The 25,704-nt window shown below is 51.9% G+C and overlaps 3 protein-coding genes across 5 annotated transcripts; 2 read left to right on the top strand and 1 right to left on the bottom strand.

Annotated features, from left to right (window-relative positions):
- The first annotated feature begins 215 nt into the window (after positions 1–215).
- Positions 216–6,088, top strand: DHODH (dihydroorotate dehydrogenase (quinone)). 2 transcript variants are annotated; one of them, XM_083370441.1, is made up of 9 exons: positions 216–1,212; positions 1,316–1,525; positions 1,604–1,803; positions 1,903–1,985; positions 3,640–3,827; positions 4,196–4,309; positions 4,472–4,625; positions 4,707–4,866; positions 5,595–6,088. In XM_083370441.1, the coding sequence occupies exons 1-9, from the start codon at positions 1,192–1,194 to the stop codon at positions 5,647–5,649; spliced, it is 1,185 nt and encodes a 394-aa protein (XP_083226567.1). In that variant the 5' UTR covers positions 216–1,191; the 3' UTR covers positions 5,650–6,088. The 2 variants fall into 2 exon arrangements, with proteins under 2 accessions (XP_083226567.1, XP_083226566.1); XM_083370440.1 differs by having other exon boundaries at positions 5,553–6,088.
- A 1,718-nt stretch (positions 6,089–7,806) lies between these two features.
- DHX38 (DEAH-box helicase 38) lies at positions 7,807–18,677 on the top strand. 2 transcript variants are annotated; one of them, XM_083370426.1, is made up of 26 exons: positions 7,897–8,262; positions 8,342–8,508; positions 8,578–8,688; positions 8,781–8,952; positions 9,044–9,162; positions 9,248–9,324; positions 9,766–9,921; positions 10,059–10,220; positions 10,301–10,408; positions 11,579–11,694; positions 11,781–11,918; positions 12,198–12,384; positions 12,523–12,708; positions 14,580–14,720; positions 14,803–14,913; positions 14,993–15,109; positions 15,523–15,630; positions 15,706–15,818; positions 15,955–16,163; positions 16,255–16,409; positions 16,490–16,645; positions 16,734–16,868; positions 17,704–17,829; positions 17,925–18,020; positions 18,261–18,382; positions 18,479–18,677. In XM_083370426.1, the coding sequence occupies exons 1-26, from the start codon at positions 7,931–7,933 to the stop codon at positions 18,561–18,563; spliced, it is 3,705 nt and encodes a 1,234-aa protein (XP_083226552.1). In that variant the 5' UTR covers positions 7,897–7,930; the 3' UTR covers positions 18,564–18,677. The 2 variants fall into 2 exon arrangements, with proteins under 2 accessions (XP_083226553.1, XP_083226552.1); XM_083370427.1 differs by lacking the exon at positions 8,342–8,508 and having other exon boundaries at positions 7,807–8,262.
- A 2,106-nt stretch (positions 18,678–20,783) lies between these two features.
- Positions 20,784–24,810, bottom strand: PMFBP1 (polyamine modulated factor 1 binding protein 1; the record flags this gene model as incomplete). The annotated part of the gene is made up of 11 exons (XM_083370281.1): positions 20,784–21,185; positions 21,332–21,455; positions 21,538–21,667; positions 22,018–22,195; positions 22,283–22,440; positions 22,540–22,660; positions 22,765–22,917; positions 23,284–23,463; positions 23,570–23,779; positions 23,859–23,980; positions 24,741–24,810. 11 exons carry the CDS (start codon positions 24,808–24,810, stop codon positions 20,784–20,786), a joined length of 1,848 nt encoding a protein of 615 aa, XP_083226407.1.
- Between the last annotated feature and the right edge of the window lie 894 nt (positions 24,811–25,704).

Genomic DNA, 25,704 nt, shown 5'->3' with positions numbered 1-25,704 from the left:
CTGTCGTGGCGGATATGATACAGGAGAACTGTCAGAGGAGATCATGCTGTTTTCCAGTGGTCCCTTTCAGCCTCTGGAACAAGTAGAAAAATGGTTGATCCTCATTGTTGCCCAGATGTATTCTGTCATCACTTGTAGGAAAGAATATGACTGCAAGAGATTACAGAGACTGAACTGGATGCTGAAATGGCTAAGATTCCCTTCAGGGGTTGCTTGTTCCAGATGTTATTTTATAATCAATAAAGCTAATGATGCCCCCTGAAGTTTCGGTGGGGAAAAGTATTCCCCAGATTGGTATAACCCAAACTCATTTCCTGCACCAGGTGAAAAGAGTCAACACTCGTCTCTGCAGGGGATTGTTGGATTTTTTTTTAATTCCATTTATATCCCGCCCTTCTCCGAAGACTTTTGAACTTTTTGTGTGCAGAAATTAAAATGGGAGAAATCTGTCAAGGTACTTGGGACTCCTTTTTTAGTCTCTCTGGTTATGCTGTTTATTAACGATGCGTTCTCAGATCCCTAGATGTGTGTGATGTTTTAACTCAAAGATGGTTGAGACCTTATGGAGGTATTTCTATTTACTAAAGCTAGACTTTCCCGTAATTTGAACCCCTGAGTGTCTCAGAATGGCTGCATTGCAAGAGCCAAGCACATTACCAGACTTTTCATAGTATTCAGAAAAAAGAAAGGCAGTAATAGACTTGGACAGCAGCGGTTTTGAACAGGTAATTGAAATAGTAGCGTTGGCTGAGGATGACGCTAATTTAGAAATGAATATCCGACCCAAAACTAAAGGAAGAGTAAGTATGGTAAAAAGCGCTAAAACGGAAACGGGCGAAAATGCTGGATTAGAAGCGGGAGGTAGCCCGTAGGCCAGGCGGGTCTCCGGTGAGGCAGAGGGCGGGCTGGGCTGGGGAGCATCGCCGCGGTGGACGTCGGCCTCCTCATCGGCTTCCTCGGGAGCTCCTGACTTGCGCTGAAGGGAAACGTGCTCGGGGCTGCTTCCCCGGGAAGGAGCCCGAACCTTTGCCCGGATTGCGGGAAGAGAAGCCGGCCTCGCCCTCGGCTGGGAGCCCCAAAGCCCCGCGCGGCTCGGCGGCTTCACGCCGGAAGGGCCGCCGCGTCCCCGGGCCCCTCGCGCATGCGTCGGAGCACCCGGGCAGGCCTCCCCTCCTCCTCCGAGTCCCCGCCATGGCCGCGCCGGCGCTGCGGGTGAGCGAGGCCCCCGCCGGCCCCGGGGCTGCCGAGGAGGCGCGAGCGGGAAGGGGGCGGCGGGAGGCGGGCCGGCCCTGACGCTCCGCTTCTCTCCCCGCAGCGCCTGAAGGAGGCCGCCCTGGTGCTCGGGGGCGGCGGCCTGATCTTCGCCGCGCACCTGGCCGCGCGGGGCGACGAGCGCTTCTACCGCAAGTGGCTGATGCCGGGCCTGCAGCGCCTGGCGGGGCCCGAGACCGCCCACCGGCTGGCGGTGCGCCTGCTCGCCTGGGGCCTCGCGCCCCGGCCCGGCCCGGCCGACTCGGAGGTCTTGGTACGGGGAAGGGAGGTCGAGGGGGAGGGGGAGGGGCCGGGCCGGGCCTGAGCTTCGCTCCCCCGGGACTCCCCTTAGGAGGTCCGGGCCTTTGGGCGGCGATTTCGGAACCCGCTGGGACTGGCCGCTGGATTTGACAAGCACGGGGAGGCCGTGGACGGGCTCTTCAAGATGGGCTTCGGCTTTGTGGAGGTGGGGAGCGTCACGCCGGAGCCCCAGGAAGGTAACGCCAAGCCGCGGGTCTTCCGGCTGCCCGAGGACCAGGCCGTCATCAACAGGTGGGCGCTCCGGGGGAGAAGGGGGGAGATGGAGCGCCTCCGCCAGCCCGGCGGAGGGAAGGGCCGCCCGCCCCCACTGAAGCTCTTGTGCCCACGCAGGTACGGGTTCAACAGCCAAGGCCACACGGTGGTGGAGCGCAGACTCCGAGCCCGGCAAGCCGCTCAGCGCCAGCTCAGCGAAGGTGAGTCTAGGGATAGCTAGGTCTCCCCTGTGCTGATTGTTTGTTTATTCAGGTGTTTGAACTACTCAGCTCTCTCAGGGAGGGACTGGGTGATATACAGCAAAACATTAAAATATTGAAGCAGGATATAAAAATTAAAAGTTTAGAAAATAACAAAGTAGCAGAGTTGAAGGGACCTTAGAGGTCTTCTAGTCCAAACTCTTGCTAAAGCGGGAGACCCTATACCAGGGCTCCCCAACCCTTGGGCTGCAGCCCAATGTCAGGCTGCGGCCCATTGAGAACTAGGCTACGCAAACAGTCCGTGAGTGCACAAAGTTGCATTTGCGCAAGTGGCACATGTGCCAAACCATGATTAAAGTTTGTAGTTTGAAGTAACAAGCAAAAATGTGATTTCTGATAAGAACCAGTTCAGTCTTGCTAAAGGCAAAATGTGTGCAAAGATTTGAACTCTAGTAACTTGTGAACTGATTATAATGTGAGAAACACACCTCCTGAATAAGAAATTGAGCATTAACAAGATCATACTGGGATGCTATGAAATACTATATGGTACATATAAAGCTACTGAGCACGCTCACAGGATTGCAGGCGAGTTAAATGATACTAACCAATGAAATAATATATTCCAAGCACAATATGTTTGAACTGTATATAGTTAGTCCTCAACTTATGACCACAATTGAGCCCCAAATTTCTGTTACTAAGCGAAACATTTTGTCCCATTTTATGACATTTCTTGCCACAGTTGTTAAGTAAATCACTGCAGTTATTAAGATAGTAACACAAGTGAATCTGGCTTCCCTGTAGACATTGCTTATAAGAAGGACACAAAAGTTGATTGTATGACATTGGGACCGTCGGTCATAAGTCACTTTTTCAGTGCCATTGTAACTGGCCACTAAACGAACTGCTGTAAGTCGAGGACTACCTGTATAAGGTGATTTCTTACCTTTCTAAGGGTCTCATCTTGTGTCTGTAGGCCTGTCTCCTTGTTTATACATAAATAAATACTAATCTACCTTTCCAACTTGGATCCTATTTGGGCACACTGGGCTAAAGAAGCTTGCCAATGTTTGCAGCTAACAGCACAGCCACATTCTGTATCAGTTGAAACTTCCAGATAGTTTTCAAAGGGAGTCCCATGTAGAGCAAATTGCAATAGTCCAGTTGGGACATGACCAGGGCATAAGTGACCAGAAAGCCTCCCTATTCAGGAAAGGGTGTAACTGGCGCACAACATAAAGTTGAGCAAAGTCCCTCGTGGCCACAGCTGCCACCTGCTCTTCCAGCACGAGCTGTAAATCCAAAAGGACCCCAGGTTATGCACGGGGTCTGTTTAGGTTGGTGCCACCCCATCCAAGACCAAAAGGAGATAAATTCCTGGATACAGAGGGGTCTGCTGCTTTGAGATTAAAAGTTCATTGCTGCTGCAAAGCCTGCCTACCTGTTAGAATAGCCTTAAAGACGCTTAGGGTGCACATGAAGGATTGCTCCTCCAAAGGGGAGGTTGCTGAGTGCTCCTTGGCTCTTGTCCCCCATCAGCTTGAAAAACCTGTGAGGCTTTTTGTGCTCCCTTGATGCTGCTCTGCCTAGGGAAGAGGGGCTGCCTCTGCCTTCAGGGCTACTGCTGCATTTTATTTTCTTTGATTTTAAGCGGGAATGCCCCTTGGAATAAATCTGGGCAAGAACAAGTGTTCTGTGGATGCAGCTGCTGACTACGTTGCAGGCGTTCGCGTTTTGGGTCCACTGGCTGATTACTTGGTGGTGAATGTTTCCAGCCCAAATACGCCAGGATTGCGGGCTCTGCAGAGCAGAGCAGACTTACACCTCCTACTTACAAAGGTAGGGTCCTGCCTTGGCCCTGAAGATTTCCTTATAAATCTCCCTGTTGGGGTGTTCTGTGCCCAGCAGATTGGCATGCATTTTGAACTGCTGCCCACTCGTACTCACTGAGCACTGTCTAAAAGAATATTGGGCCTCAATTAGGGAACAGGCCACCCATTGTTAGTGAATGCCTATTTCCTAGACTGGCCATCTTTGTTATCTGGTCTCCTGAGCATTGGAAGCAGCTTCGTTTGGGTTCAGCTCCTCCTACTTCCCTTCCCAAAAGCATTTCATCTTGTGAGCCTCTGCATGTGCTGGGGTCCTGTTCTGCCTGTTGAAGAGATGGCCAAGGCCTGGAGCTTCAGTATCACCTTTGTTTCTGGCAGGTTCTTGCTGAGCGGGATTCCCTCCCAGGTAAGCACAAACCGGCTGTGCTGGTGAAGATTGCACCAGACCTGACAAGTCAAGAGAAACGGGACATTGCCAGGATTGTGAGTGAGGTACTAGGACGAGGGCAGGCTGTCATTCTCTTTATGAGCTCCTGACTTCAGCAGCCTCTGCTCTGTTTTATCTGCATGCTGCTGGTCACGGGGCATCTTCACCCCCAAGGATTGGAAGGAACTGGGAACCATCTGATTCTGCCTTTGGCTTCCTTTTTCCAGCTGGGCATTGATGGACTGGTGGTAACTAACACTACCGTGAACCGTCCCGAGACCCTTCGTGGGGCTTCTTGCAATGAAGTGGGGGGGCTGAGTGGGGCTCCCTTACGACAGCTCTCCACCCAGATGGTCAGCGACATGTATTCTCTCACCCAAGGTAACAAGATCAAGAAGAAGCGCGAGAGGCAGTGGCTCCGGTTTCCTTCCCTGTAAACGCTTCCTTCCTTCCTTCTCTTAGGGCGTATACCAATCATTGGAGTGGGTGGAGTCTGCACTGGCCAGGATGCCTTGGAGAAGATACGGGCAGGTGCCTCCTTGGTCCAGGTGTACACAGCCCTCACGTACCATGGGCCACCTGTGGTCGGTGCCATAAAGCAGGAACTTGAGGCCCTTCTGAGGTGAGTGGAAACCTAAGTTTCTTTTGGCCCATGGTTTGATCTAAAATACTAAATTCTCATTTGCTCTAAAATAATTGGATTTTAGCTCTCTTTGGTACTCCTAAATTAAGATTTTATCCTAATTAAGGCAGCAAACACTATTCCATCAGCAGTATTGTGTAATATCTGCAAGGGAAAAGCAAGCTCTCTTCCTTCTACCTGCTTCTCATTGGTAGAATGTCCACTCCGTTTCTGCTAAATCAGCATGTTAACACTTAATTTAGAACTTAAAAGGACGGATATCAAACAAGAAGAAAACAGGACATTAATAAATCTTTTATTAATAGATTTAAAAATTGTCCCTAAATATTTATAACATCAGGAGGATAGCACCCCAATCAGCCAGGTGAGCCCTAAAGGCAGAGAGGGTTCATATTGCAGATTTCAGCTCATAGGAAACTATGAAAAATGCAAATTTCCCTTCCCCCTTCCTTTGGAATTTTCACTCAGTATTGGAAGACATTACTAGAGTAAGGAAGTACACAACGAGGAATATACATTGAAAGGAATTAGATTCTTGAGAGAGCAGCCCAAGCAGGCGTGCAGTATTAATTAACTAATCAAGGAAGTGGAACTTGTGCAGCAAAGAAAAACTGTTTAGGAAAAGATTTTTTCCAAGGGTTAATATTTTCCTTTTTATCCCCAAGAGACAGAAGAAGAGTTCACATAATTCTGTTTGCCTTGAGCAGGGAACAAGGATTCCAGAGTGTTCAAGATGCTGTGGGAGCGGATCATGGCCTCTGAGGATTCCTGTCCCAGTGCTAGTGTAACAAACATCCTGGACCAGCAGAAAGAGAGGACATGTGTCATTTGAGATTCACTTTCTACTTCCTGCCCTTCATTAATGATTGGGGAGGGGGAATTTGGAGCTTTTTTAAAAAAAAGACGTAACGAGAGAAATGGGTGTTTGTTGGCATACTGCCTCTCCTGGGGAAGCGTAAAAGCTAGAGCTTTCCTGATGTCATGAGACTGACACAAGCACAAGAAGGTAGAAATGTGTGACAGAGTCGGCAAGGAACGTAGTATCAGTGTTCCCTTTGTTGAATCTCGGTCTCTCTCACCCTGTAAGGTTGTGGGAGCCCTGTACCACACTGAGTAGAGGAAACCTGTTATTCAGCAGTTGTTTTGGAGAAGGCACATAATAGCTTTGGCTTTTCAAAAATAAAGCATTATTGAGATTGTTTCCTCTGGAAGTTATTTAATTTTGTCTTGAAACATATGTCTAAGTCTAGGCAGTAGAAGATGCTGAGTCTCCTTTGAAGGGAGTGCTTTATACCAAGTAAACTGCTTCAAAATGAATCTATTAAAGGGTTGGTAACAAAATGTTTATCTAAATTTATTGGCTACTCAATTCCTGTGTACTGGGTGGCATACAAAACTACATAAAAATATCTAGCACTGCCTTTCAAACTCAGGGACCTGAATGGCATGGAACTGGAAAAAAAGCCTACTCCCTGAATTTATTTATTTATTTATTTATTAATGGGATTTATATCCCGCCCTATCTCCCGAGGGACTCAGGGCGGCTAACAACAAAACTTAAAGGTCTCTGTACAGTAAATTAAAAATAAAATTTGAAATAAATTAAAATAAATTAAAGAATAGTTAGAATTGTAAATATAATTAAAATCCCTGTCAGTCCAGGTCAGCCAGGTGGAAAAGGAGTGTTTTGAGGCCGCGGCGAAAGGACCGGAGATCTCCGAAGCTCAGGGGGGAGCTGGTTCCACAGGGCTGGCGCTCCCACAGAGAAGGCTCTTCCCCTGGGGGTCGCCAAGCCGACATTGTCTAGCCGACGGTACCCTGAAGAGGCCTTCTCTGTGTGAGCGTACTGGGCGATGGGAATTCGTTCCCAGCAGCAGATGGTCCTGCAAGTATCCCGGGCCTAAGCCATGTAGGGCTTTAAAGGTAAGAACCAGCACCTTAAGTCTCACCTTTCTCTTAAATTTCTCTTGAGAGAGAAACAATATCTTTGCTTTTTCAACCTCCCAAACTACAAGTACATCAAGCAAAGTGAAAAACATTTTATTAATGGGGTGGTGGTGTCAGGTTTTTACCTAGGGCAGGGGTAGGCAACCTCGGCTCTTTGATGAGTCATGGACTTCCAACTCCCAGAATATGCTGACCGAGGAATTCTGGGAGTTGAAGTCCATGAGTCATCAAAGAGCCGAGTTTGCCTACCCCTGACCTAGGGTATAGAAATGATACATTCAATATAAATGATCCACCAGAAAGCAACAAATTCAAAGACATTGTTTAAGATGGGAGAAAAGAGATGCTGTTGAAATAGGTTGCATCTCCTCTTTTCCCTCGGGTTTGTTTCTGTAACACTATCAACACGGAAGGACTTCAGAATACAGTCCTATTATCTGACTGATGAAAGGGGCTGGTTTTCACACATCAAAAGGAATGGATTTGGCTGAAAAGGAAAATATGGTTTCCTACACTCCAGAGGAGGAGGCATCCTAAAATGCTAACACAATATTACCTTCATTAATGTATCAGTAACAAAGTCCCAAATCCCAAGAAATACTAGAAACATTAAATCAACAGGCAGCCTGGACTAAAATATTATGCGAGCAAAAAAACCAAATGGTGACAACCGCGGGCTTGGAGCCAAGCCCAGGCTTTCAAATGCTCCCAGGATTTCAGTTGATCTAATAGCTTTTAAAGAACGGCAGGAAACTTTTCGGACTTGGCTCCCGCCCGGCACACGGACAAGCCCGCGCGGTCCTCCAGGGGACATTTTTGGAGGAAGGCCAGGCCCGGCCCGGGAGACGGCCAAGGTTCCCTGCCGACTCCGACACCCGAGAACAAGCAGGCAGCCCTGGCCGCGCTGTGCATAAGGACCGGGCCGGAACCAGCCCAAGCGACGGAAGACCAGGAAATTCCGAGGCGGCGGAATTTCGCCTAGATCGGCCCTCCGCGGCTCTATGGCGGAAGAAGGGCCAAAAGGACGGCCGCCGCGGGGCATTCTGGGACGGCCGGCCCCGCTCCGTCCGGAAGAGGAAGCGTCGCGCAGGGGCCCATGGAGGAGCGCGCGGAGGAGGCGGCGGCGGCGGAGGAGGCCTCGCTGCACCGGCTGGCCGGGCTCGCGCCCGAGGGCCAGGTGGGGGGGCTGGTGCTGGTCAAGCGGCGTAGCGCCGCCGAGGAGCAGCACGTCTTCAAGATCCCGGCGCCGCGCGCCTCCCTGCTGGGCCTCGACCTGCTGGCCGCCCAGAAGCGCCGCGAGCGGGAGGACCGGCCCGCCAAGAGGCCCCGCGGCGGGGCGGCCGAGGAGGGTGGGGGCGAGCCGCCCCGGCAGCTGCCGGAGGAGACGGGCGACGGGGCGGAGCGGGGCAGCCGCCGGCGCAGGGACAGGTGAGCGGGGCGGGCGGCGGTCCGTCGGGGCTCCGGGGCCGCCCGGCAGGCCGGCTGAGCTCCCGTCCCTCCTCGGCAGGCAGTACCGCTCGGCCCAGGCGGAGACGCCGTCGCACCCGGGGGGCGTCAGCGAGGGCTTCTGGGAGCGCAGCCGGCAGCGGGAGCGCGAGCGGCGGGAGCAGGGCGTCTTCGCCTCGTCCAAGGAGAAGGAGCGCCGGAGGGAGCAGGAGCGCAAGCAGGACCGAGGTGAGCCCGAGCCCGGCGCCGGCCCCACGGGGCCCTCCGCCTGCGCCACTGACCGGCCTTTCTCCACAGAGACCCGCGACTGCAGCCGGCGCAGCTCCCGTGGTGAGAAGGAAGGCTCTTCGGAGAGGAGCAGGAGTGTCCCGAGTAGCGAGCCGGAGAGCCCGCGGCAGCCCCCCAAAGGTGCTTGGTGCGGGGTGCCGGCCTGGCGGGGGGGGGCGGCGGCTTTGCTCCTCGCTGGCTGGCTCGCTCACTCGTTCCTTTCCGGTGCTCAGATGCAGCCACGCCGTCGCACTCGAGCTGGGAGGAGGAAGACAGCGGTTACAGCGGGTCCCGCCGCTCCCAGTGGGAGTCTCCCTCCCCGTCTCCCTCCTGCCGGGACACCGAGCGCAGCCACCGGACCCCTGCTCAGCCTCGGGAGAGCGAGAAGTGGGGGGACCGTGAACGGTACGGTGGGGCTAAAGGCTCACAAGGTGGCCTGAGGTGGTTGGGCAGCAAGAGTTGCAAGTGTGAACTTTGCAGTGGTTGCCCTTTGCAGGTCCAGCAGGAGCAGGTGTCCTGAGGAGACTCCTTTGCCCACCCCTACTTACAAATACAACGAGTGGGCTGACAACCGAAGGCATTTGGGTGGGCCCTCTTGGCTCTCCAGAGGCAGGGGTAAGATAACGGTTGAAGAATGGGGAGAGGCCCGGGCTTGCTTTATTCCAAGGTAGAATCGGCATCTCACCAGATCTGTTTCTAGGGAGATGCGAGGATGGGGAAGACGGCATTGCATTTGAAACAGAGGAAGAACGGCAGCAATGGGAAGACGATCAGCGGGTGAGTTGGCAGTTTTAAGCCCTGGGATGACCTCTTGGTTATTTTGCTATTTGAGGCAAATGGCTGAAAGGGGAGAAATGGAGCAAGAAACTTAGAATGAGACCAAAGCAAACCTCAGGTTGACAAACTGAGGTGGCTGTGGCTGCTTTTCACCTTCTAAGTGTAGGCTATGGGTGTGAGGTGAAATAGGTTCCAGTTGACCAACCCTTAGGAAGAGACCTCTCCCTGGGGCTTGGAGATTTCTTTTTGCCTCTCTGGGTGAAACGGCTGTGTGTGCGTGTATGTGATATCAGATCAGTTTGCAATTGTTTGTAGTGTTGAGGAAAGGGCTTCTTCTTCAGCCTGGGGGCGGGGGAGCTATTGTAACTCTGTGAGCAGCACAAGAGAAGATACCTTGTTTTTCTCTGGGGAAACTTTGTAACCATTTTTGCTTCTATTCAGCAAGCTGACCGGGACTGGTATATGATGGACGAGGGCTACGATGAGTTCCACAACCCCCTGGCTGCCTCCTCAGAGGAGTACGTGAGGAAGCGTGAGCAGCACCTGCAGAGGCAAAAGCAGACACGGATCTCAGCTCAGCGCAGGCAGATCAATGAGGTAAGGCAGGGGCCTGGGGCTCAGCTGTGATCCAGAAGCAGAGAGTCCACTTGTTCTCTGCCATTGCTGGGAGCCCTGCAAGGCCTGCTTGGCCCAGAAGTGGAGGCTGCTGCCTGATTTAACCTTTTGCTCGGCAGGATAATGAGCGCTGGGAGACCAACCGCATGCTGACGAGTGGTGTGGTGCATCGGCTGGAGGTGGAGGAGGACTTTGAGGAGGATAATGCTGCCCGGGTGCATCTTCTGGTGCACAACCTGGTACCTCCTTTTCTTGATGGGCGCATTGTTTTCACCAAGCAGGTGAGATGACGTGATGCTGGGGGGGGGGAAGCAATGGACGTTTGTTGCCTTAAAATTATCCCTTTTTTCACTCTTTTCAGCCTGAGCCCGTCATCCCTGTCAAAGATGCCACCTCTGACCTGGCTATCATTGCCCGCAAAGGCAGCCTGTTGGTGCGGAAGCACCGGGAGCAAAAAGAGAGAAAGAAGGTGCTGGCTGAGTCTCTTGCTGTGTGGGTGCTGGCGGGTCCCCGACTCCTTCCTAGAGGGCTGGTTTGGCCTGTTGGTGAAGACAACAGGCTAGAAAGCGGGAGACCATGAGTTCAAGTCCAGCCTCTCAGCCCACCCCACTTCAAAGATTGTTGTTGTGGGGGTTAATTAAAGGAGAAAGGTGTGGTGGATATGTTCACTGCCTTAAGTTGTTTGTAAGAAGAATAAAGGCAGATTTAAGGAAAATAATAAGCAAAATAAATAATATAATCTCCCCATAACCATTAACAGCAGGGAAGGCAGATGTAGCACTCAAGTGGCTTGTAGTAAGGGGCCCAGGATCAGTTGTGTAAGCTGAGGGAAATCCTGAGGCAGGAAGCTGGAGGGGGGGGGGACTGAATGGTGAGGAATCCCTGATCTGGAGAAAAACACCATCTTCCAGGTGGGGTGGGGTAGCACTCTCCACAAAGGGCTTTGGCTGGCAGCCAGTTGAAGCTGAGCAAAGGCTCTTGTAGCTCCGGTTTCCATTACTGGTGGGAGCCAGAGATACAGAAATTTGAAGAAGGAAGTCTAGGTTCTCGTCACCTTCTAGTGAGGGGGCTGTAATGCGTTGCCCAAGGGGCGGCAGCCTCTGGTTACTTTCTGTGATTGGGATGCAGCAGGTAAGAGCTGCTGTTTGTGTATAGCACCTAAGTTACCAATGCAGCATTGTTTACTGGAAGCTTTTGAGGTATCATTTGAAAGATGCCCCCACCTGGTTCAGCAGCCAGGTACCTGTGGGGCCAGTTGTTTCAAACTGATCCTATGCAGCTTACTCATCCCAGTGGTAGTGCTGTGGGATCTTGTCTTAGGGGATTTAAGGAGCAGCAAGAAAAGAGCATTTTTCTCTAATAGCGCCTCTTGCTGGAGATGCACCCACACGGCTGACCTTTAACCTTGAGAACAGAACTGTTGCTCTGAAGGACATTTGGGGGCCTGTGTGTCCAGTGACGGCTCATTTAATTGACAGGTTTATATTAGCTGCAACTACATTCACTTGATTTCTTGCTTAGTAATAGATTTCTGTCAGTGCACGGGCTTGGCTCCTACCATTAGTTTCTTGTTACCAGGCTTGTTATTTTGCAGGAGTGAACCAAGGGCAAGCATAACTGCTTGATGTTGCTTTTGTAGGCCCAGCACAGGCACTGGGAGCTGGCAGGTACGAAACTTGGGAACATAATGGGCATAAAGAAGGAAGAGGAAGAATCAGGGCAAATCCTGGCTGAGGATGGCACAGTGGATTACAGGTAGGGTGGAGGTCAGTTGTAAAGATCTGGTGGGGGGGGGTAGAGTGACCTGAAAGGATGAAAAGCTCTGAACCCTCCCCTTGCAGGACAGAACAGAAGTTTGCTGGACATGTGAAAGAGAAAAGTGAGGCAAGCAGCGAGTTTGCCAAGAAAAAGTCGATTGTGGAGCAGAGGCAGTATTTGCCCATCTTTGCTGTTCAGCAAGAGCTTTTGACAGTTGTCAGGTCTGCACTTCCCTCCCTTTCTCCTCTAGCTTTCACCAAGACTTCTCTTGGAACAGACAATGGGATGGGAGGGCAGTGTCCTACTGAAGCCAATGCTACGCTGTCGCGTATCCAGTAAATTCTGGTATAAGTCCTGGCAAATAAAATGATGTAGAATGCCTGTATTAAACACTGTAGGGAATATCAGGGCATTTTGTAAATTTTAAAATCCAGGAGGGGGTAAAGGGTCTTTATGCAGCATCGTTGCAGCCAGTGACAGAGCTTGCTGTCTCCTGACAGAGACAACAGCATTGTGATTGTCGTGGGAGAGACAGGCAGTGGCAAAACAACGCAGTTGACACAGTACCTACATGAGGATGGCTACACAGACTATGGAATGATTGGCTGCACACAACCACGCCGAGTGGCGGCCATGTCTGTGGCTAAGCGTGTTAGTGAGGAGATGAATGTGGCCCTTGGGGAGGAGGTAAGCAGCAGGCCAAAGGGCATCTGGGGGAGGCCATGGGTTGGCTTCCTTCACTCAGAGGCCAGCCAAGGGCCACGGGGGCTGGGCCCTTTCTGGCCTGCTTGGAGAGTTCACCTTTGGGCCTTGTGTCTGGGCCAGGTGGGCTATGCCATCCGCTTTGAGGACTGCACTTCAGAGAGCACCGTGATTAAGTACATGACGGACGGGATCTTGCTTCGGGAGTCTCTGCGTGAAGCTGACCTTGATCACTACAGTGCCATCATCATGGACGAGGCTCATGAACGCTCACTCAACACAGATGTGCTGTTTGGGCTCCTGCGAGAAGTAGGTTGCAGGGTGGGTTTTGCCCGGGGTTTCTGGCAGGGCTCCTGTAGTGGATGAAACATACATGCCGGTGTGTGTGCTACTGGGTATTGAAGAGTAGATAATAAGGTGGAGCTAGGACCAAGGCTGAAATTGTCTCTTAGTAGGTAAAGCTAGGCATGTTGATATTCTTCCTGCCCCACTTTTAATTTCCCAGGAACCCGGGATGGGTGGGTGGGTGTTGTAAACATTCTAGGTGTGGCCGGTCAATAGGTGGTGGTGGCAGCGGCGGCAGCAGCAGTTGTGAGCAAGCAACTCCAGCTTCTCCTCTTGGGAGCTGTGGGCATTTCAGAGCCGCCTGTGTCATGGTTCTGATAGATGAAACCCTTCAAAAGAACTTTGAGGCATTGTTTTCCTTAAAGAATCTTTTATTTGGGAAATAACGTATGGGCACTACATAGTTAAACCCAAAACCTAAATTCCTTTCCCCCTAATACAAAGTAACAAAGTGCAATTCCCACCCCCAATAAACTGCCATAAATCACATTCTCCAATTAGCTTAAAGTCCGGGCTTTCTCCTTAGCTCCACAGTCCCCAAAACCTTATCAGATTGTCCTTGGGTTCCCACCACAGCCTTACGGCTAGCTGAGCTTACATCCCAACCCCCAACCGCTGCACCTAACGTCTAAAGTAAGAAAAAGCATGTTAAGGGAATAGAGAAAATGGCTGCATTTTCATCAGTTGTCAAAGTGGGAACATCCAATATTAGCAGCATTGACAGCCTGATCCTGTGTTGCCCAGAACTGCCTGAATGGGAAGCATCTTTTCAATTGTATGTCTGAAGCCCTCTTTGATTTTATCCTAAGAGGGCAACTTTTTGTTGAAAAAGCTGCTAATGTGGAGCGTTGTCATCCATTTTGAGGGCTTAGAGGACTGAGGGATAAAGAGCTCCTTGCTTGTGTTTCAGTGAAAGTGACCCTGGGCCTGCTGAAGTCCTTCACCTGCTTAGGCTGTAATTGCCAACCTCGCTCAGCCTTTATCCATTCAGCAGTATGGCAGCATTGCCATAGGTAGCAACCCAGAGCCCTCTAGAGATGCTGCTCCTAGCAGCCTGGCTTTATAGGGCCTTCAGAGCAGATTTGTCAGCCATACCAGGTAGACGAGACAGGAAACGTGACCAAACGAGCTCATTCTTTTATTGTAAGGTTATATTAACATAGAGTCAACTTTGCCTTTACAGTTTATGAACTCAGGGAGGATCCCTCCTGAGCCTCTTGTTCCACCCCCTGTGCAGCTGGGGTGGGGCGAGGCTCCTTCCTTTCCCATTCCCTAGGCAGCATTTCTTCACCTGTCTCCAAAGATCTTTCCTGCATATCAGTGGTCTTATTCAAAGCAACAGTTTCATGGGCTGCTTCTTAAATATAGTGTGCTACAGGGTCTCCTGTTTGAGCAGAGGGAGGGTTGGCCTAGATGACCTACAAAGTCCCTTGTTTAGGTCTTTCTCTGTCAGGGTGTTTCTAGTACAATCTTCAGAATGATTCTTTGCTCTACAAATGACTAGGAACTCCTCCTAAAGTTAATGTGGCCAGCCTCAGCCACACTCTGTGTAGTGCTGCTGGGTCAGAAGAAGGTGAGCACAATTGGTTGAAATGCATTGGCTGCCCATTTCAATATTTTGTTATATTGGGGGTTGCAAAGAGGCAGCTGATCAGAAGCAACCTATTGCATAGGCAGTCATGATAGTTAGGAAACTGAAGTGGTGAATCCCTTAAGAACCGAGAAGCAAATCTCTGAAACTTTCATTGGGCAAAAGGAAGAAAGAATGCAAAATGAGTGGCTGCAAATTTGGCATTTTCATATTGCTCTTTGGCAACAATCTTGTCCTTTCATAGGTGGTAGCCCGGCGTTCAGATCTCAAGCTGATTGTTACCTCGGCCACCATGGATGCAGAGAAGTTTGCGTCTTTCTTTGGGAATGTGCCCATCTTCCACATTCCAGGCCGCACCTTTCCTGTTGACGTTCTCTTCAGCAAGGTATGGAAGTAATCAGAGGCCTGGACCAAGCCGTCCAGCTGACAGCTGGATGGGTGCATCAGCCTCTTTTTTGCTCTTTCAGACTCCGCAAGAAGACTATGTGGAGGCAGCAGTGAAGCAGGCCCTGCAGGTCCACCTCTCCAGTGCTGCTGGAGATATCCTCATTTTCATGCCAGGCCAGGAGGACATTGAGGTGAGTCCATCTGTGGGCGTGTTTTAAGATCCTAGTCAGCCCTATAATGCATATATATTCGCCTCACTTCGTCCTGCAGGTCACGTCTGAGCAGATTGTGGAACATCTGGAAGAGCTGGAAAATGCTCCTGCCCTGGCCGTGCTACCAATCTACTCTCAGCTACCCTCAGATTTGCAGGCCAAGATCTTCCAGAAGGTACAGCCTGTTGCTTTTCCACTAGTGACAATCTCGGATTTACTTGGCAATGGTAGCTGGAAGCTTGAAGAGTCTTATCATGGCTTCTGCCAAGCTCAAAATTAGAATAGTTGGCAAGCAGCCTGATCTGCAGCAAAAGTGAGAGCCCTGGGAATAGATGGATTTTATGCCATGGCTTGAGAAGTCAAACATCTTTCTCTTCTTAGGAAGTAGAAACTAGAAGCTTTTTCAGGAGCTGTGGATACAGGCCATTTCAATCAAAGGGATTGTTAAGCCTTTGCAGGACTTTGCTTCTGAAAGCAAAGATGCTGGAGTCAAAAGCCACCCCCTCAGAGCCTTTCCTTGGGGGAAGCGAGTGTTTCAAAGTTGCTGATGGATTGGCAGCTGCATCTTGAAACTTGGATTCTTGGCAGGCACCAGATGGAGTCAGAAAGTGTATTGTGGCAACCAATATTGCAGAGACCTCGTTGACGGTTGATGGGATCATGTTTGTGATTGACTCCGGATATTGCAAACTGAAGGTAAGGAAGCATGCTTAGGGAATGTGTAAAGTCCTAGGGATGAAGCCCCGGCTTACCCTACTTGTTACATCTCAGGTCTTCAATCCACGGATTGGCATGGATGCTCTGCAGATCTATCCAATCAGCCAGGCTAATGCAAATCAGCGCTCTGGCCGAGCTGGAAGGACAGGCCCAGGTCAGTGTTTCAGGTAGGAGTTGTACGTATCCAAAGGGTCTCCTTGCAGTGAGAGGGTGCTGCAGTCAATGCTTGGCTGCAGCTGCCAAATCTGGTTCTGCCGTGGCCCAGGCTGCTCCACTGAGGTGGTTGCTCTCTTTCCCGAGCAGACTGTACACCCAAAGTGCATACAAGAATGAACTGCTGAGCACAACTGTCCCCGAGATCCAGCGTACCAATCTGGCCAACGTGGTGCTGCTTCTCAAGTCTTTGGGGGTGCAGGACCTGCTGCAGTTCCACTTTATGGATCCCCCTCCAGAAGACAACATGCTCAACTCAATGTACCAGCTGTGGATTCTTGGGGCGCTTGATAACACAGGTTGGGTGGAACAACCCTTCCCCCATATGTGTGTGTGGGGAGGTTGTGCTTCTTCTGTGGGGCTTGGCTCAGAAGATCACTGTCCCCCCAGGTGGCCTGACATCGACTGGACGCCTGATGGTGGAGTTTCCCCTCGATCCAGCCCTTTCCAAGATGCTGATTGTTTCTTGTGATATGGGCTGCAGTTCTGAGATCCTGCTGATCGTCTCCATGCTCTCGGTCCCAGCCATTTTTTACCGGCCAAAGGTGGGTCAGGGACTCTTTGGGTCGTTGCTGTCAGGAGTGGTCTTCCCGATCTGTCACTTTTCTTTCTGCCGTCTCTGCAGGGTCGGGAGGAAGAAAGCGACCAGGTGCGAGAAAAGTTTGCTGTTCCCGAGAGCGACCACTTGACTTACCTCAATGTTTATCTGCAGTGGAAAAATAATAGTTATTCCACGCTCTGGTGCAACGAGCACTTTGTTCACGCAAAGGCCATGCGCAAGGTGGGCGTTTGGGCAGGCCCAAGAGGTGCCAGCTGGGCGCAGAGCAACTCTGGGGGGAGCTGAACCTGCTCTGGCCCTTGCTTTCCAGGTGCGGGAGGTGCGGGCACAGCTGAAGGACATCATGGTACAGCAACACATGAGCCTGGCTTCCTGTGGCACTGACTGGGATGTGGTTCGCAAGTGCATCTGTGCTGCTTACTTTCACCAGGCTGCAAGACTGAAGGTGAGGAGGGGCTCTGCTGCTGCCCTGCCCCATCTGTTGCACCCCCAAGGCGGCCTTGCCGCTTGCTGGGCTTGTCTCCTCCCCCATCGTCCTCAGCCAGATTCATTTTGGGGAGTCTCGGAAGGTGCAGGCCAGGTCTGGATCCAGCACCGAGGAAGCTTCAATTTATTTATTTATTAATCAAATTGATATACAATAGCCACCCATCTCATTGGAAGTGACTCTTGGCAGCAGAAAATAATAAAACCAAAATGTAAAAATAGTTGTTACAAAACACTCATTGTAAAAATATAAACACCCATCATTAAAAATCAAACCACACAAACACACACACATACACAGAGCGCAACCACAATAGGGAAGCCACCTTAAAAAGTCCCACATTTACTGAGACCCCAAGCCTGAAGACATAACCAGGTTCTGAGGACATCCTTGACTATCAACAGGGATAGAGCTAACTTGGGGGGTGGGGGGAACGTTGCATAAAGTGGGCACGATGGCAGAGAAGGTCCGACTCCTGGGACCCTTCAAATGTAGGACCCTTGTGTATGAAACCTGTGGCCCTCCGTCAGGCGTTCTCTTGGTTAACCCAGACCCAGTCCACGAAGGAATGTTCTCCTGGAATGCCGTGTCCAAAATCCCACATTCCTGTCTCAGCATGGAGGATTAATTACAGATTTTCCACATCGCTTGCACCCAAGTGCTCGTCCCCCTTTTCTCTAGTGTCTTCTGGCTGTTCCAGGCCGGTTTTGTGTTCAGGTTGATTTCCTAAAGCAGTTAAAGGCCTACGAAGGAACTGGAGTCGGGCAACACTGACCTTCTTGCTCTGCTACAGGGCATCGGGGAATACGTCAACATCCGCACGGGGATGCGCTGCCACTTGCACCCTACCAGCTCGCTTTTTGGGATGGGCTACACTCCCGACTATATTGTCTACCATGAACTGGTGATGACTACCAAGGTGAGAACGGTGCCTGCAGCCGATGATTCTGGCAGGTGGGGGTGGACCTGTTTTTCTCCACTACGGGCTCCCTCACCTCTGCCTTTACCCTGCAGGAGTACATGCAGTGCGTCACAGCGGTGGATGGTGAATGGCTGGCTGAATTGGGGCCCATGTTCTACAGCATCAAGCACGCTGGCAAGTCTCGTCAGGTGAGAATGAGCTGCTGAGGGAGCATCTAGTTGCTCCAAAAGAAAGCCAACTGGATCTGATTCTGGCAGGCTGCAGTTCTTGCTTGGAAATATTTTTTTAAAAAAACTAATACCCCTGCTCATCAATCACGATATAAACATCAGGTCTGTGTAACAGTATTTGGGTTGGGCCACGTTTCATAGTAAAGCAAGGTGGAAGACGACGGATGACGCCTTGCGTGGTTGCTTTTTCTATTTCAGGAGAGCCGGCGGCGAGCCAAGGAAGAAGCCTCTGCCATGGAAGAAGAGATGGCGCTCGCGGAAGAGCAGCTCCGTGCCCGCAGGGAAGAACAGGAGCGCTGCAACCCAGTGGGCAGTGCCAGGTATGGCCCTGTGGGCGTCTCTTCCGGGGGGGGGGAGAGTCCCAAGCCTGGTGTAGTCTGCTCACTTCAGCCTCCTGTTTGTGCCCCTTTTTGCAGATCCACAAAGATTTATACACCAGGCCGCAAGGAGCAAGGCCGGCTTGCCACCCCTCGCCATACACCAGCACGCTTTGGCCTCTAGCCATGGACACCTCCGCATTATATATAGCTTTGCGTTGGCTCTGTTGGCCGGACCCTTATGCTGCTGAGATCAGGATATCATTTTATTGTTTATATAAACATTGTTGCTCCTGGACTTTTTTGGTGGCTGTTGTTTTGGTGTCAACAGAATGGGTCCTTTTTTCAAGCAAGGGTGGTACTCTGGTAGAAGTGGGACATCATGACAGCTGCTACAAATGGGGCACTTAGATAAGTTGCCTCAATAGCAAAGCTGGGTCTGCAGGAAGGGATCACTTCTGGCTGTAGACCAGCTTTTCTGGACATGGTTTATCTTCTCTCCAGATCTGCCTTCTCTGGCTTTGGCCCCTGGAAAGGCAGATGAGTGCAATGGGAGTAGAAGCGCTTGTTCACAACAGAAGTATGTGCCAGAGTTGTCGCAGTACAGCCTGTGGCTCCAAATCACTGTTGTGGAGAGCCTGCAACCAAAGACTTCATGTTTAGACCCACTCGCCAGGCCAGGCCAGACCCAACCCATCCTAGTCTAGCGTTCTATTTCTCCTGGTCCACTTGCTTCTACTTGCAAACAGGAGCTGGAGACCCAATTCTCTCCCATCCATTACCTTGCAGCCTCTTTTTGATTGTAGGCTGCCCGATTGGGAAGCAATAAGGTTTCAGCAAGACCAAGACCTCTTTTGTTAAGATGCAGATCAGTGTGTTTAAGAGTCTGCTGCAATAAAGAGGGTTCTGTGGGAGCAGGTCAAAGTATGCTTCCTTTAGGCCAGCGGTCCCCAACCTTTCCAGCTCCATGGACTGGCAACGGGGGAGAGGGGGTGGTTTCACGCACTCACCCGCTACTTGTATGGCCCAATTCCCAACAGGCTGCAGACTGGTTCTGGTCTGCGGACCAAGGGTTGGGGACCCCTGCTGTAGGTAATCTCCGTCTCCCTCTGCTACTTGGCCAATCAAGGAAATCGGAGGTGGGCTGTAATTGGGCATCATCTGCTCTCCTGCCAGTCTGGTGGTTCTTGGCACTCACCTTGATGCGCTCACATATAATGCGCTTTTCACTGGCTTCATTCTTCAGCTGTTGGTTGTCCTCTTGCAGCCTCTCCAATAGTTGATGCAGAAGGCTGTGGGAGGAAGAAGGGGTGCAAAGAACCCAGGGTTAAGTAACCCTAACCTCCATCATCATTGCAGGTGCCTGGAATTTAAAGGTGCCCATAGCCATTTTTCAGTCCATCCTAAACGAAGCATATGTATGCGTGAAGGAACCCCACCCCAGCACCAAAGAGCAGCTTTTCTCACTCACTCTCTCTCGCCAGTGAGCTGGGCAATTTGCTTGATCTGCGTTCGGAGTTTGTGGCCCAGCTCCTCATTCACCTGCCTGTAACAAAAGGATGATGCTGAGGAAGCAGCCGGCACCTCCCCTTTGCCCCAGATTGATCCCTAGCAAACAGCAGAAGCACCCATCTCTTTTGGGTTGTCCTCTGCTCACTTCTGACACTTACTTTTGCTCCTTTACCCACTGGCGAACATTGGCCAGCACCAGTTCGCTCTCCTGGTGTAGCCAGTGGTGGCCAGCACGGGATGCCTCCAAGGAGATTAGTAAGGATTCTATCTGCTGGTGAAGAAAACAGCGATCTGGGTTGGTTGCCATGCTGTGATCCAGAGTGATCTACTGCAAATGACCAGCCAAGGACAGCAGAGAAGGGCTAGAGACCAGAGTCACTCTACGCTCCTCAGGGCCATCGCCCCTTCAGCCACCCTCTGAGCGAAATGGGCTGGGGCTCCATCAACAGAGCTTCTGGTTTGATTCCTGCCCACCTTTAGGGAGTAACAGGACCTTGACTGACAATCACTGTGTCCCCCTTCTGCCCTCTTGGGTGGAATGCATGGGACAGCAGGCAAGGACGGGGGCAATGCAAGAATTCTTTCTTTTTGGAGATCTCCTTGAAACAGGCCAGTCAAGAGGACAGGCAAGAGGTCATTTCCCTCCCCAGTGCCTGGTTGCCCTCCTGGGGGGCAGGCAGTGCATGGAAGAAAGAATGGGGAGTCGGAGCTACAAATAGTGTGGAATGGTGGAGAGTGTGCAGCTAAGATGTGCTGGTGCTAGGAAGATAAATAGGGAACTAGTGAAGCTTGGAGGGCAGAGCCTACGGCATCCAGCACTAGAGGGCAGGCTGGGCCCACCCCACTCGCCCTATCCCTGTCCTCCATGCAATGCCAGCTGGTGGCCACATGCCTATTTGCCAGAACTGCTCCTGCCAAACAAGGACAGGCAAAACTTGGCCCCTCCAGAACGCCTGCCACCTTTCATGTTGGGAGAGAGGCTGGGAAGGGTAGGAGCAATGCAGAAGTTGGAGCCCTTATTGAGGGTTTTGAGATCTCTGGTCCTTTTATCAGCTGATGTTTGGTGGTGCTGCCAGGACACAGGAGCTGCCCAGCCATTGGACATCAGCCCTCTGGGCTCACTCACCTCTTCTGCCTGGTGCTGCAGCTGCAGCCGGGCCTGCCTGAAGCGTCCATGCACCAGCCCCAAGGCAGCCATTTGCTTGGTCAGCTGCTCTTGCAGAGAACGGTTCTCTGCCTTCTGCTCCATCACACAGGCCTGCAGGTCCTGCACTCTCCACTCCGTCTCCTGTAACTGCATGGGAAGTTGGCCGTCAATCCCATCCCAGCGATGTGGCTCTCCAGATGTCATAAGTCAAGGCAGGTGCTCTCCGGGACAGAGAAACAGGCTCTTGCTTCTCCAGGGGAAGGGCTTGTTCCTGTCCACCTCACGCAGCTCACCTGCTGCCGCAACAGCTCCAGCTCCAGAGGTTGCCGCTCGGACCTGCTCAGCTCCTCCATCAGCTTCTTTAGCAGTTCTCTGGCAGAGTTGGCAGCAGCAGAAGGACCACCTCCTCCCAAGAAGCTAAGAGGAAAGCAGTCGGTTATCTGCTACCCAGAGGCAGGTCCCCTCCCCAACCTGGCCTGCTTCAGCCGAGGGAAGAGACCTTTTCTGCTCCAGTTCTGCTTCAGCTAGACGGCCTCTTCCAAGGAGAACCTCCAGTGGGCAGCCAACTTTCCCAAGATGCTGAGGCTTGAGGCCGCTCTCCCACGGCTGCTCCTGGGCCACCTTCATTGCTGCGGGTAGAAGGAAAGGCTCAGGCAGGGCCCCGGGATCTTGGACTCCCATGGACCGGCATGTTTGGACTGGGCCAGGATTACAGATATACTTTTTTTGCACCAACAGAAACTTGGAAGTTTTGTCTTATTCCTGCCACTCTCGGCAGTTGATGCTTCGGAAGCACTTGGCCCAGGCATTACAAAAATGGGATAAACGTCTCTAAGTAAGAATGAAATAGAATTTCTGCCTATCAGCTGGTGAGCAAGCAAGGAGAAGAAGGGAGAAGGGAAGGAGCAACCCACAAATTGGCCCTCTTGGCCCCCGTGTGATCTACCCCATCCGACACACCTGGAGCCAGCCTTCTTACCAGCCTTCCGGAACTGTTCTGGGCTCTTGGGCCTCCTTGGCTGCAGCACTGGGGTCACACCAGGCCAAGAGACCGCTCGGCATTGCTTGGCCTCATTTGAGGTAGCATTCAAGGGATGGGCCCAGTCCCAGAAGATGCCGCAATTAGCCCATGCCCTTTGAAGGAGCCTGTCCGGTTTCTGAATGGCACGGAGAAGAGGAGGGGCATGAGCGAGTGTCTATGTTCCCCTGGCAAAGCCCTCCCCAGCTGGTATCCCTGGGCTCACCCATTCCTTCTGTGTGCACAGCTGATGGCTCTGTCCCAGCAGGGCCTGCACTGGGCAAGCGTGGTGCTGCAGCACAGCCAGCTCCCGCAGTTGCCAATTCTGCTCCTTTGCTGCCTCTTGGCACAGGCTCTGCACAGCCAGTTCCAGGCGAGCCAGATCTGAAACAAGGCCCAGTCAGCCGGGACCCCTGGCTGCACATGCTGGGTTTAGTGTGGGAAGGACCAGCTGAGGGGACTGGAGAGGGAGGGGGCCTCTACCTTTCAAGGTCTTGCTGTTCAGCTCAGCCTCCCGTGCCAGCTCTAGCTTCAGTTCTTGCACCAGGGCCCGGTAGGCTTCCGCCTGCTGCTGCAAACCCTCCTCTTCTGCCTGCTGTAGCCTCTAGGCAAGTCCAACCGAGACAAAGGTTGCTAGGTTTTTGCTCCTGTTGTGACAGGTCCCCCACTGCTTGCTCCAGCTGGCCAGCACTATGGGTACAAGCCTACCTGATGAAGTATTGCCTGGCTGATCATCTGTTTTCTGTACTTTGTATCTGAGCAGCTGTGAGTCAACTTGTAAGATGCAAGCTCTCGGCGCAGGCTAGCCACGGCTTCCTTTTGCTGCTGCAGCTGAAACAGAGCCCATCTCAGGAGCCTCCTCTAGGGAGGAACAACCAGCATGTTGCATATGTCAGCTTCCCACCAGACAAGGCAATATGGCTCCTTCGGCAAAACCCCTCCCCCCCCACACACACACTCAGCAGCCACCTGCCCAAGCTTCCCAGACACGCCAAGGCTGGGTGTAAATAAGACATCATGAACTCATAAAAGATCAGGCTATTGTGGAACATAGGACAAGCACTCCCGAGATTTCTGTGTGTCAGAGCCAGGATTTAAATCCTAGGCCCTTTTCTCACCACAGACTTGAAGCTTGACATCTGTCGCAGTTCACACCAGAGTTTCCACCCCCCACATGCCAGCTTTCCTTCTATAGAGTGGAAGGAAAAGGGCTGTGGCCACACTCACCTTGCTGTGGCTGACTGCCAATTGTTCCTGAAGCTCCTGGATGGTCTGGTCTCGCTGGCCTGTGAGCTGCAAAGCCCAGCCCGTCTCCCAAGCATTGAGTTGCCCAAGGCCGTCCTCTGCTTGGCCGCTACTCCAAAGATTGCCCAGCTTCTTTGCACGCATGGCAGCCTTCCTCCTGGCCTACAGCAGAGCAGTTTAGGGTGAGGATGGTGGCAGAAAGGCTGTTGTTCGGTCTATTGCCCTCAGCTTCTCAGCACCATCAGGGGAGAACTTGACTAGTGATCACCTCTTCTTCCAGATGCTGCATCTGACTCTCTAGTTCGCCAACTTGGCCCAGAGCAGCTTGGTATTTCTTCTTATAAAGATCCAAGCTGCTTTCCAGAACTTGGATAGAAGTCTCTGCTTGCCTCAACTGCTCCTGCATATGCCGGTCCCGCTCAATTTGAAGAGAGCGCTCTCTTTCCTGCTCCTGGGTCACTGCCTTAGATTGTCGGAGCTGTGAAGTATACAGAGGCAGAGAAAATAAGGTGCTGCCCTGGCTTCCGGGGGAAGTAGAAGGGAGTTCTGGAGCTCACCTGGGCCTTGAGAAACTGACACTCTTGGAGCAGCATCTCCAGGGCCTGATGCTGTCCCATCCTCTTGAGCTTACTGTGCTGCAACCCTGAAACTGCCCAGGGAGGGCAGCCTTGCTTGGATTCTGTAGAAATGGCATCACCCAGAGGTCAAGATGGGGAGCCTCTGGGGTGAGAGGGAAAGAGACCACCGAAGTTCCTCCTCCCTATGCAACAAGAAAGGCTCCCACCATGGCATCATCTTCTCCCCCACTGGCTGAAAATGACCTTAATTTGGAGGTACGGCACAAGCCCACCATGCAGGGCTGCAAAGGCTATGTGGAGAAAGGGAGGAGGAACTTTTCCCCAATGCATGTACATCTGCCAAGGAAAACTAGGGGTCTCTGCCAAAGTCCAGCAGAATGTCCATCCAAACAGTACTAGAGTCCATTTGTATGGAACAAGCCCAAACAGATAAAGCTGAAAAACAGTAACATACCTATAGACCCAGCTCTTTCATCTTTACCTCGCTAAAAAGCAGGTTTCAAAGCTGCTCCCCTGGCTGAGAGCCGGCCTCGCAACAGAGGATGGCCTCCACGGAGGAAAGGTATTGCTTGGGGCCTCTTAGTGCCACCCTTCTTCTGAACTGCCTGCTCCGGAAGAATGCTGCCTGGGAAGTCGAGAGAAACAGTTGTGGCCTGGCTCACTCAGGACAGCCTCATCATGGGAGATTTGGCGGGTGCCCCCTGCTCTGCTCGATGACAAGGGCCTGCCTGGCCCAGGAGAAACCAAGGCGCCCGAGAAAGCAAGCACCAGTCCTCCTGCACATAAACTGTGAGAGGCATCTGAACCGAGGCTGGGCTGGATGACACTTTGGGATCTGCAAGGAGGCCACTTGCTTCTCACGGAAGGCCGAGGAAGAAACCCGAATGCCGTCAGCTGGTCCCTTCCAGTCTTCCCCTTGCCAGGACGCCATGGGGCACCTCCTCTTTCCTTCCATGCATGAAAAAGCAAATATCTGTGGCCTGATGAGAAGCTAGCAGCTTTCCTGGCTGGGAGAGACCTTTAATTCAGGGCTCCTGGGAGCCTTATTAATCCTCTGGGTTGGCAGAACTGAAGGCCTGATACCGAGCGCTGAGACCCAATACCCAGCACATGGATTTTTCCACAGAGTCTGGCTTCAATGCATATTGCGTCGCTCTACCATGCAGACATTCGTAACCAACTTTCTTTCAGAATATGGCACCTTTCCTGGCATTAAGCCCTTTCTTGGAGGCCTGAGAGGGGCTTTCCCCTTCCCTGGCACTAATCCAGGAGGTAGAGGCTTGCCATTTTTGTGCTGCAAGCCACCCAGAGTCAGAGGTGGGCGGCAACCTCTGGAGGGAGGGTTTTCAGGCCTGGCTGTGGCATGGCCATTGAAACAGCACTTGCCGGTGGAACGTAGGACAATGACTCCCAATGATTTCACCACTGTTGAAGGACGAGAAGACTTTTTCTCAATATCTAGTAAGTCCTTGGTTTCTAGAAACTCTGAAACAAACAAAACTGGCTTGACATTAGCCCTGCACTTTGCTCAAAAACAAGCCTCAAGAAGGAAGTTGCTGGGCCCTGAAATCCATCTCCATTGGCAGACAGAACCATTTGCCATTTTACTACAGGCAGGATCCCTCTGAAATACTCCACCCCGGAGGCTCTTTGGGGCCTGACAGGCACAGACCTTATTAACATTTATCTCCAACATCATTAAGATGTTTCCTGGAAAATTAATTGAGATACTCATTAAAAATAAATGAAGAAAAATGTGTTGCATGGTGCTTGCTCTGAGCTCATAAATCACAGCTCAAAGCTTTGGGTGGCTGTGCAGACAATT

Source organism: Vipera ursinii (assembly GCF_947247035.1).
Source record: "Vipera ursinii genome assembly, chromosome: 10".
Lineage (NCBI taxonomy): Eukaryota > Metazoa > Chordata > Lepidosauria > Squamata > Viperidae > Vipera > Vipera ursinii.
The sequence above is the reverse complement of the archived record's forward strand: the minus strand, read 5'-3'. Positions and strand labels throughout refer to the sequence as shown.